General features: G+C 38.3%; 1 protein-coding gene across 1 annotated transcript in view; it reads left to right on the top strand.

Annotated features, from left to right (window-relative positions):
• The window catches only part of LOC142141583 (sodium/hydrogen exchanger 4-like), a 54,589-nt gene that overhangs the window by 6,509 nt on the left and 35,461 nt on the right, over positions 1–12,619 (top strand). The window contains exon 3 of the mRNA XM_075200200.1: positions 8,545–8,804. Within this exon, the coding sequence (XP_075056301.1) occupies positions 8,545–8,804 (260 nt within the window). The remainder of the gene's footprint in view (positions 1–8,544; positions 8,805–12,619) is intronic.

The following is a 12,619-nucleotide window of genomic DNA, read 5'->3' as shown; positions in this document are numbered from 1 at the left end:
TCCCTTGAATGTACTGCTCTTATTGAAGTCACAAAAGTGAGGGAACATCAAGACCAACTTTATATCATGTATTACATTTCCACATTTTAAACTTTACATTACACTAAAACCCACTAAACCAGTAACACCCTCCTAAATATATTGTTGCCAACAAATAAGTAATTTAAATATCTTGTCCCCAATATCAAGAGTAAGTAACACAACACAGCTTCAGGGTGAACCAATAGGAAGAAGTAAATTCTGTTATAGGTCCAAACAGTCATCCGTCCTTGTTTGGCACAGCTCAGATGGGTTCAGAGCAAGACAGGGGGGTGTGTTTTACCTGCCCCTAACCTCTGCCACCCTGGACTGCAGATTGTAATTAATGTATTAAAAGCAGGAGTGGGAAGGTGACTGAGGTTAAGTAGACCAGTCCACTAAAAACACATTTCCAGTCTGGGACTGCTGAAATTTACAATGTAATAAAATATTTCTAGAGGGTGTGTAACCAGGGTTTCAGCTAGAATCATCCCCTTGTGTTTCTCTACATTAGGTAATTAAACAAATGGATAAGGAAAGCTAACAAAAAATCCTACAACATTCAGTAATACGACACCTTTAGCATATCTTCCTTTAAGTGTCCTCATCCATTAGAAGAGTGGGGAGAGTGCATCAAACACTTTCTTTTGATATTTCATTGCCAGAATATGAAATATATACATAATTGCATACATACATACAATATAACATACATCTAAATAAGCTTAGTGAATGTACTTACTTGTTTGAGCTATTGTAAGATGAAAGTAATGAAAATAATCTAATTTTGTGATCAACTGTCATCAGAAAAATCTCAATTCATACTCGTGTTCTTTAATTGCTACCATACAAGTCCATTAGAAGACATTTAATTGAGCATTTTACAATGACTCGTGTATGTAAGAGAGAGATTTGGTACAATAGATGCAAATGCGAATACTCAGTTACAGTACTTGCAAACATGGCAAATGCAAACACTGAAACTCACCTTTGAAGGTTGCAGAGAAACTGAATTTTGAGATAACATCAGTGTATCTGAAACATTTTCTCCAGATGACTGCAATGATTCTATGACATGTGAAAACTTATTTCAAAGTGGAACTTACAATGGCACAAAAAACTTCTTGCGAAAGGCCTTTAATGAAAACTAATTCCTGTCTACCAGAAAGGTGGGGGTTAGCAGACACACCTTTCTGGTTTGATCTTGGCAGTAGTCTTATTGAACACAATCATATCTGAAACAACCTCTAGGCAGCATAGTTATTGTATTAGAAATGTACGCATGATTTTCATTGAACATTGATGGAATAACATGGAGTGACCATGTTTAGTATCCCAAAACCACAGTACAGCATTAAATGAAAACCCTGGTGTTGATTGATTGTTGTTTGTTGTAATGTTACAAACTGCTGTTAAATATTGTGTGTTTGTGTTTGTGTTATTTCCCTATATATTATAATTCTTCACAAGTGTGGCCCACCTAACAATTTTCTAGAAATAATCATGTACATTTAATTCTAAGCCCCTATAGTGACTGTCCTGTTTTCTCAGCACAATGAACATACATATACAATTGTACTCTTACTTTATTATTCAGGATCACAGACAGGGTATGGTTAACAGTTTTCAATGATAATGCAATAATAAAATCACAGATTGCAATAGCATTAATTTTGCCTAAGAACACAGCCATGAATAAATAATTGTACCAGCACATCCTCCAAAAGCAACTTCTCCCAATCATCCAAGGACAGTTTGGTAATAAAGCATGCCTTTTTCAGCATGATGGAGCACCGTGTCATAAGGCAAAAGTGATAACTAAGTGCCTCGGTGATCAAAACATCAAAATTTTGGGTCCGTGGCCAGGAAACTCCCCAGATCTTAATCCCATTGAGAACTTGTGGTCAATCCTCAAGAGGCTGGTGGACAAACAAAAACCCACAAATTCTGACAAACTCCAAGCATTGATTAGAAAAGAATGGGCGGCCATCAGTCAGTATGTGGCCCAGAAGTTGATTGACAGCATGCCGGGGTGAATTGCGGAGGTCTTCAAAAAGAAGGGTCAACATTGCAAATATTGACTTTTTGCATAAACTTAATGTAATTGGGCCTGATTCATTAAGGTTCTTAACTTGAGAAACTTCTTATTTCCGTCTCCTGGACAAAACCATGTTACAATGCAAGGGGTGCAAATTAGTATTTTGTTTTGCACATAAGTTAAATACTGACTGTTTTTTCATGTAGCACACAAATATCAACTTTAAATTTCAGTGTACAAATAAGCTATCAAGTATTTGTGTGCTACATGAAAAAACTGTCATTATTTAACTTATGTGCAAAACAAAATACTAATTTGCACCCCTTGCATTGTAACATGGTTTTGTCCAGGAGACTGAAATAAGAAGTTTCTCAAGTTAAGATCCTTAATGAATCAGGCCCCAGACCCTTAAGCATATCAGCCAATAGGGATATATTATAAAAAATAGTGAGACATCAGATTGTTGAGTATTATCATTCAATACAATCTAATATACTCAAAAATATAATATTGAGTGTATTTGAGTATATTATATTGTAGTACTCATCATATAAGTACTAGGAATATAAATATATACAAAATATATACATAATGTTAACAAATATACCATGTAGCTTTTCCTATTTTGATATGTAGCAAATTAATATTTGAATTAGCTATGTGCTTTTCCTGTTGGATTAATTTATGGTTATTTAAGTGTACTGTTTTGCATGGTACATTCTGTTTAGAATGTGTTCTTTGCAAATATTGAAAGGAATATATTGATTCTTGCAAAATATATTTGCATTCAGAACAAAACTCCTGCAAAATTGCAATATCTTAGAGACAAAAGGAAAGATTTGTCATAATCGTATAACTATTATAGATTTGTATGAGTGCATATTTTGAACACATTTGTTTTGCTTTACTTTCCCTAATGAATCAGGAATTCATTAAGGAAAGTAAAGCAAAAAAATTAGAAACTTTACACCTTGACAAAACTATGTTGCATTGGAGGGAAGGTAAATTTAAAATGTGGGGACAGATTGGGCATGTCCTAGATCAACTTTATATTTCAGTGTAAAATTTAAACTATCAAGTATTTGCTAAATGAAAAAGCAACCAGCATTTAACTTATATACAAAATAATAAACTAATTTGTACCCCTTGTATTGTAACGTGGTTTGTCCAGGAGAAAAAATTACTCTTTTTTTTTACTTACTTTCCTTAATGCATACACAAAACTCAAAACTGGCACACGAAACTCATGTAATCTGGGCATGCAGAGGTCCGTATTCTACTACAAGCAGGTCTGAAGAACGTCTCGTGTTGAATATAGGTGTAGGTACATTCTGCATGTATGGCACTTGCGTATTGAGACAGACAATGCTCTGCAGGATACAGACAATACATATGTGCAATATAAAGTCCCAACAGAATGCATAAAATAATATAACTATTAAGAAAAAAATGTGGAAATATAAAAAAAATACATTTATCAATATGTTCTCTGTGTGTACGTTATATAAAACCTCTTTTTACAGTTACTCCTAATTGCTAACACATGTGGCATGCATTCACAACCATCATCACTATCAATCGGCACTTACACCTGCTCTGTTGCTGGTGCAAGTGATACGGCTGAAAATCATGTACCTGAGAGTTGCCCAGAGCTTGAATTGAACGGACGTGCGTATGTTCAACCTTTGCACTCCCTTACTGTACATGCCTATGTGCAAATGGCCCTGAATTGAATCTACTTGCATTCACTAACGTATAGTCCTTTTCTGGGCATACGCAGTGCAATTTTATGCAAAATGTGGCACGTTTCTTAATGAATCAGGCCCATAATGTTATGTTGCATAGATATCAGTGGAATGGAGGAAAGTTATGTGAATGCAGGGAGAATATAAAAAGGGATCAGAAAAAGAAAGGATTTGGAAGCACTCCTATCCAGATTGAAAGGGTAACTCAATAATTACCACTAAATAGTTACGGGCAAAAGCCTTTATTAGTAATAGAAAACATATCCATCTGGATGATGGTATATAACCTCATTGGTAAAAAAGTGAAATATTAAAAAAAAAGGATATAGAATATGGTGAAAAGAAAATAGAGCAAAGTGTAATTAAAATTAAGGATAGTGGAGCCAGGTAGTATGATAATACAATAAGACGATCAATTACCAAAACAGTGGTCACCTAAGAGGCCACAAGTAGATACTATATTTATGGGCAGGTGAGAGAACTAATTTTGGTATATGTGATGTTGAATTAAATCACATAACTAGGGGCATATATAGCATATGTAAATTGATGGGGCTAGATGCAAATATTAATAAATCAGAGTGCCAATATAGTGATATTTATTGGTCAAGATCACCAAAACAGAATAGTTTGGATAAAATAATACCCCAAACAATTATGTGCCATAATGTTTCTCTAGATGTCCATATCTGATAGTAGGACAGGGTTAATCATATGTAATAATCTGGTATAGGCGCCCCAAATGGCTGTTGCAAATGCCATAGATTACCTGGCTAAGATATGTATAAAGCGCTCTTGCTAAGGATATCCTAAAATGTCAGTCCCATAATAGGTGATAATTATTAATGGAGATTGGCAAAAGAAGCATAGGTAAAAGAATATCCCAGATCAGTATGTGCCATAATGTTTATATTAGAAGTCCATGACTAGTAACAACATTGATAGAATGGACATGTATAGTACCATAAATGTAAGTGCACTAAACTGCTATAACACATGCCATTGATTCCCTAGCTAAATATGTATCAAGTGCTTAGTGAATTCTAAAACAATAACCACTCAGTCAGTAGTATCAGAGCGCTAGCGGCACCACCGCTCGCTGGCTCCACTTCCGGGTATGACGTCAATGTTGACGTCAATTACCCATAACCCCAACGTACGTTTCACTTCAAAACAAGCTTTATCTTGATAAAGCTTGTTTTGAAGTGAAACGTACGTTGGGGTTATGGGTAATTGACGTCAACATTGACGTCATACCCGGAAGTGGAGCCAGCGAGCGGTGGTGCCGCTAGCGCTCTGATACTACTGACTGAGTGGTTATTGTTTTAGAATTCACTAAGCACTTGATACATATTTAGCTAGGGAATCAATGGCATGTGTTATAGCAGTTTAGTGCACTTACATTTATGGTACTATACATGTCCATTCTATCAATGCTGTTACTAGTCATGGACTTCTAATATAAACATTATGGCACATACTGATCTGGGATATTCTTTTACCTATGCTTCTTTTGCCAATCTCCATTAATAATTATCACCTATTATGGGACTGACATTTTAGGATATCCTTAGCAAGAGCGCTTTATACATATCTTAGCCAGGTAATCTATGGCATTTGCAACAGCCATTTGGGGCGCCTATACCAGATTATTACATACGATTAACCCTGTCCTACTATCAGATATGGACATCTAGAGAAACATTATGGCACATAATTGTTTGGGGTATTATTTTATCCAAACTATTCTGTTTTGGTGATCTTGACCAATAAATATCACTATATTGGCACTCTGATTTATTAATATTTGCATCTATCCCCATCAATTTACATATGCTATATATGCCCCTAGTTATGTGATTTAATTCAACATCACATATACCAAAATTAGTTCTCTCAGCTGCCCATAAATATAGTATCTACTTGTGGCCTCTTAGGTGATCACTGTTTTGGTAATTGATCGTCTTATTGTATTATCATACTACCTGGCTCCACTATCCTTAATTTTAATTACACTTTGCTCTATTTTCTTTTCACCATATTCTATATCCTTTTTTTTAATATTTCACTTTTTTACCAATGAGGTTATATACCATCATCCAGATGGATATGTTTTCTAATACTAATAAAGGCTTTTGCCCGTAACTATTTAGTGGTAATCATTGAGTTACCCTTTCAATGTGGATAGGAGTGCTTCCAAATCCTTTCTTTTTCTGATCCCTTTTTATGTTCTATTATGGTAGGGAGCACCCCCTCATTTATGTAGACCATGATTTCTATATAGTTTGAGGCATATCCTAGCTTTGTGCAGGACATTATATATCTCTTGTGCAGGGAGAATATACAAGCTCCACTTAGATACGGTCCTGTTTGGAATCAAACCCAATGGCCCCAGCACTGTGAGGCAGCAATGCTATCTACTGTGCCACAATGCTGCACAGCATGTTTAGGAAGGATATGAAAGGTCTAGCAGTTTGTATATATGCCAAAACTTTCTTAAGTCCTGCCCAGCAGGAGGATATGTGTGAAAATTATGACACTGTAGTGTCAGTATGGGTAGATATACATTGAGGAAAAGACATCAGCACTGATTGGGGGTTGTTAAAATCCAACTGATATAAACAAATATACTGAAATGCTGTTATTCCTATGGACTGAAAGGGCAACAAAAGTAGTGGTCCTACTCATGGGTGATTTCAACATTCCAGATATAAAATTGGAACAATAGTGGTCTCCATTTTTGCATTAGTCTGTGTCTTGTGTATCCTGTTTTCCCTGTTCCATTATTCAACCTGGGTCTGTCTTCTTATGTTATTGTTGCCAATTTACTGTCCTGGGGGTAAATGTATGAAGCTCCGGGTTCTTCAACACCCGCGAGTTCGGCGTCTTCAGCGCTTAAATTTAAAGCGGCGCTGCCTTGTAAAGGGAAACTTCCCTTTACAAGGCAGCGCCGCTTTAAATTTAAGCGCTGAAGACGCCGAACTCGCGGGTGTTGAAGAACCCGGAGCTTCATACATTTACCCCCTAGTCTTGTCTCCCTCAGCTTTCTCAAAGTTTCTTGTACTATACAAGTCCTTAGGATCGTCGAATACCCAAGTGCATTAAAATGCTTAATGGTTGATGTTTTCATGTCTAACTATCCTCTTCACGCTCTGATATAAATAACTGACACAAATACATACTGTGGTAAATAAAAGGAGTTTATTATCAAAAACACTCTATGGTGGAGTAGAAAATGGTATCAGGAGTTCGGCAAGGCCCAAACTCCTAATACTCCAACAATTTCACCAGGGCGCACCTTTATCCTTATTATTAACTTGGGCATCACTAATCCAAGGCATCCCAGAACCAAAATCTCTTCTAGGGTAACAGAACGCAACCAACAAGCCCACCCCCAAAGGCCAGTGCTTGCATCGAAGCCAAAGCTGACTCGTCGAAGGGAAACGGGTTCAGAATGACTGAGATAAAAATAATGTGCGCCAACCAACCATCGGCTGCTGACTGCACAGTGTTTTCCAGCAAAACAAAAAACAAACCATACTGGATATCCAAAAAACATATCCAGCACACGAACCATCACTAAAAAGATGGACACTTACCAAATGGAAACACCACCACTAGGGACATAGAGAACAAAATGAAGCAGGCGAGCATGTCACAATAACCCTTGCAAAGGTCCAGCAAAAAATAAGGAGGAAGGGCAGACAAGTTTTCCTGGATCTTAGGGGCAGACCCTTATCAGCTAAGGTGTCTTATAGCCTGCCCTAAGTCCTCCTATAGTGACACTACCAATGGGCGTACCCAACTCCCCTGCCTGCTCCTTAATCCTTTACAGAGGTACAAACTAGTTATGAAGACAAACTTCAACCTTAATTTCCCTTGGGCTTAATTCATCCCTGTTATAATTACGAGAAGAAAGTCTGCTGCTAGAAGTCCAAATCATGACAAGCCTTTATCGTGTCTGTGTCCTGTTTATGTTTTCATTTGTCTCTTGGTATTAACCCTTGTCTGATTTCTTGTTCTGAGATAATTCTTCAAACTCTCTTTAATAAGAATAGTCATGGTTTTTAAAAAAGTGACCTTGAGAATAATTATTTTTTCATAATGCAAGTTCATATAAATGAATATTTGTATCTTCTCTTTTTTAAAATAAACTAGATGGATAAATCCTCAAGTAATTTATTTTCTTGAACTTTTTGAAAAATAAATTGCTTATAGTCTTTGCCCTAAGATACCACTCACAGTTGTTCTCTTGATACAGTTGTATCCAAATAGAGAGAGAACAAGCATATGCCAGGCCAACAAAGACAAATACTTCTAAGCTTTGTATTTGTTAAATACCAAGTACAGTTCATCCTGGGTATTGATACAAAGTCCAGTATGAATCCTATTCAGTATTTACACATAATTATAAATTCTTAATGAAAAATGTGTTCTTTTTAAATCACGTCAGACATTTGTTAACATGGGCAAGCTTAGCTAATAACGCATAAATTACAGATTTCTAGTTTAGTTTTAATACATTTTAACTAGTATAATGGACCCTAGCGTGATCACAGCTAGTATTTGATGCCTTTCTATGGGTTACTGCACATCTCTGCCATTTGTACCATGTTATTAAATAAGCCATTACAGATGTTTACTGGGAATAATTAATGTGATTACATCTATCTTTGTCAGGATCTACAGGTGTTCATAGTACAATATAAACTAGCAATCTGTATTCTTGTCTTTCTCTTTTAGGTACTGTATAATATATTTATCTCATTGACACAAATGCACACCTATGAAACCATTGAACCAGTGGACATTCTAGCTGGTATAGGGCGTTTTTTTATGGTTGGCATTGGCGGAGTGTTTTTTGGGATTATTTTTGGATTTATATGTGCTTTCATCACTCGATTCACCAGGAACATATCTTCTATTGAACCTCTTCTAATTTTCATGTTCAGTTACTTGTCCTACCTGTCAGCAGAAGCATTTTACCTCTCTGGAATCTTGGCGTGAGTATCATAGAATGATTGTATCACACTGTAAATTTTATTTATTTATTTTCCAACAATGTCATTAACCGTTTTATCTCAGTTCCTCTTATCCTGAACACCAATAATGAAATTGTAACCACTGGCATTTTTTAAATTAATTAATTGACTTTTCATCTTTTTCTAAATGCAATCGTTGTCTTTTTCTTTATATCTTTCTTCTGTGCTTTAGGCAATGTCTTGATATCATGAGGTAGTGTTCATTATTTATATTGTCCTGGACATAACACAAAGCTGTAATCCTGTGCAGAGTACACTGGACTACCGTGGGCTAAGTCACTGGGCTACCTGCATTTATTTTCCTGATTACTACAAATATATTTGCTGCAATTGTGGAAAATGTATAGATGATGTAAACCGTATTCACAAAGCAATGGTATAAATCTGTTTCTTATTTGCAAGTGTGATTTACAGGTCACACAAAATCTTTTCACAAGTAAAACTGTTAATTTATGCTTAGGGAAGCAAAATTTCACTTTTCAAGACACTAATATGGAAGATATTCTGAGGGCTTTGATGAATGTGCCCATTACATAGCAGTTGCAGCAGGTCCAAATGCTGTATGTTGCAGAGGCCCAGGTAGAAAATACTAAGCTCCTGCATTAAGAGCTGGCTCAAGTGAGGCAAGTACATAATGTGTCTGGAGCTTCTGCATTGCAGAGAATGCCCTCCTCAGTGGATAAGGAGGTGTATCTCTTGGCCTTTGAGAGAACTGCCAGGAGGCTTAAATGGCCGCCAGAAGTCTGGCCAGAAAAACTGGCTCCGTATTTGAGTGTCAAAGCTCAGGGGGCTTATGTTGATTTGTCTGACAAACAAGTTTCTGAATATCAGCAAGTGAAAGCTGAGATTTTGACCCAGATAGGAATGATGAGACCAGGGAGAGCTCAGCGCTTTCATGATTAGCATTTTCTCAAGGGTATAGCAGTTCATTCACGACTGGCAGAGTTCACCAAAGTGGTATTGAACTGGTTGAACCAGATACCAATTCATCTGGCCATATGGTGGAGATTCTAGCAATTGATCATTGTGTCCGTGGGCTTGACTGGAGCTTACAGAGGTGAGTGCTACAAGCAGATCCGCGGTCTTATGAGGAGCTTGCTACCTCGATTGAATGCAACACATGTCTAAGGCTCCAGAGGAGAATTCAAACCTGTTGCCCCTGTTGACATTGCCGCCGGCAGAGCCAGTAGGAAAAGTCTCTCCCCCTAGTGCTTTGAATGTGGAGAACCTAGGCATTTTCGTGCTGAATGTCCAAGTCTAATTAATCTAGGAACTAAGAGATTGCTCACTTGCTTGGCTGGGTCCCAACTTCCTTAGCTGCTGCACCATGTTCCCCTCCATGGAGAGTCTCTTGCTGTTTCAGGTGACTATTCTGATAAACCAGCATGCTGTTTTGGCCCTGGTAAACTCTGGAAGCAAACTGACATTGGTCTCCAGTTCTATAGTTCCAAAAGAGGTGACGTCAAAGATGCATAAGCTGAAAGTACTAAGTATCCATGGAACCACCGGGGAGTATGAGCGGACTTGTCTACCGCTTACTTTAAAAGGTCAAACAGTTGAGGTAGTGGCAGCCAAAACCACAAAACTACCATACCCCTTTATCCTGGGGTGAGACTTTCCTCTCTTCCAGGAGGATCTTGCTGATGGGATCCAGCTGGACACGTTGGCAATGAAAGTCCAACTTTAAAGGAACCTGTCCAACTCTCACTGGACCCGGGAAAAGAGATAACAGTACTGACGCTTATGGATTCTGAATACAGGTCCACGACCACTACTCATTCCAAGTCTTGCCCAAGGAGACAAAAGGACCAGGCATGCAATCATTTGCTGGTGACAATGTTGTGGAAAATTGGGTGCCACCAGAGGAAGCTGAGGTCTGGTCCCCAATTCCAAGGCCTATTTCGCTACAAGAATTTGCTAGGTATCAGCTTAATGGTGCTACCCTACAAAATGCATTTAAAACTGTTGTTAAAGTTAATGGTGTGGTGAAAGCGGCCAGGCCGGCAGAAGGTGTAACCTATTTTTTGTTAAATGAGATTTATTTTATAGAGTGGGGGTTGATCAGGAGAAAAATGTTGATCGACTATTAATACGTCAGTTACACGTACCTTTAGTTTTGAAAGCCGCACACATGCACATATCTTTGTGAGACTCATTTGATGGAATATAAGTCTCAAGAAAGAGTGTAAAGGGTTTAACTGGCCAGGAATACCGGTGATAGTTATATTTCCGTTTAGAAAATACCGGCGAAAATATGACTGACATAAAAATGCCGAAAATCAAAGTAATGACAGGAAGAAAATACCTAACGTTGTAAATACTGACAGGGAAGACATGTAGATAGGCCAAATACTTACATATAAGAAATCCCAACATGGATAAAATAAAGTTTACAAGACTGGACCATTAAGAAAAAAGAAGTACAGAGTTGGTGAGTACTATTGGTTTATTTACATTTTAGTATGTGGGAATACATGGCTCAGTGGGCCCTGGGTGTCAGGGCATGGTGGCACTTGTTATTCACCAAGTACCAGCATTCCCTGGCTGCCATGGGTATGCTGGTGCTTGTAGTTCTACAAGCACCAGTATGCCCAGACCGTTAATGGCAGCCCGGACTGGCTGGGACTTGTAGTTCCACAAACTAAAATACACATTTTGCAGACCCCACTCCCTAGGGAATTCAGCCTGGGGTTGAGTGTCATCATAGCAGGGGCTGTGGGTTCCCCTGCTATGGTCCCATTATTCTGACTGGCTAAGCCGAGGACTGGTTAGAGGAAATTAGGGGGCACTGCATGCTGTTTGTCCCACAGTTTTCTGCCGGCAGCCCTAGGTTGGCAGCATTAGCATTTATATTTAACTATTTCATTACCCCACACACACCTCCCAGGTCTGGGTACGTCTAGAGTTGGAGGGAATGTGGGTTACGCTGTTTTTTTTTTATTAGTATTTTTGTTTTTTAATTGCGGCTGTATAACTGAACCTGCTTGCATTACCATTTTAATGTCAGCAGTGTGATTTTCAGCATTTTTACTGTCGTCAGTGACACTTGGTATTTTATTCATGTTGGGATTTCTTACATGTAGGTGTCATGTGCAAGCTAATGTTTAGGCATAAATCTGCAAATATATGTTTGTGTATTACTTCCTAGAAATAGTGTGACCTGGTGCTCTTAGAAGCTGTTAGATCAATGGGTTTTGTGGATGTTAAACCACCCAGGGGGGCTGGTAGATAAGGATAGCACCTTATACCATTTATGGCAGGATGGCAAATGTGAATGCCTTTGAGGAGATCTCTTGCAAGACAATGAAATCTCACACATGTTTGGGAGGCCCCAGACAGGCCGACTGCAGAGACTGGGTTGTATGTTAATGACAGATTCAAGCTGAATAAGGGCACAGGAAAAGATCATATCATTTTCTCCAATATCATACATACCAGAGGCATGTGTGGTATGCAGATAAAGGGAAACTTAGGACCTGTTGTGTGAAGGTAAAATCATGTTCGTAAACCATACTGTTGAAAAGTTAGGACGGTGTAAAGAAACTTGACTTAGAGGTATTCAAACAGCAAAGTCATAAGACCCTAATTTGCATTCTCCCCTCCTGTTGGTTCTGACCTCACAGGGAAGGGGGCTGGGGGGCCCTGTAGCTTGACTTTAAAACATACTTACCTACTTTCTTCAGCTCCCTTCCGGGAGCCAGCCAGTGGAGGGGGGCGTGAAGGGGCGGGGTGGCCGAAATCGCGTCATTTCGGCCCCGCCCCCTGTGACGTCATGA

This window comes from Mixophyes fleayi, chromosome 2 (assembly GCF_038048845.1).
Source record: "Mixophyes fleayi isolate aMixFle1 chromosome 2, aMixFle1.hap1, whole genome shotgun sequence".
NCBI classification, from domain to species: domain Eukaryota; kingdom Metazoa; phylum Chordata; class Amphibia; order Anura; family Limnodynastidae; genus Mixophyes; species Mixophyes fleayi.
The sequence above is the reverse complement of the archived record's forward strand: the minus strand, read 5'-3'. Positions and strand labels throughout refer to the sequence as shown.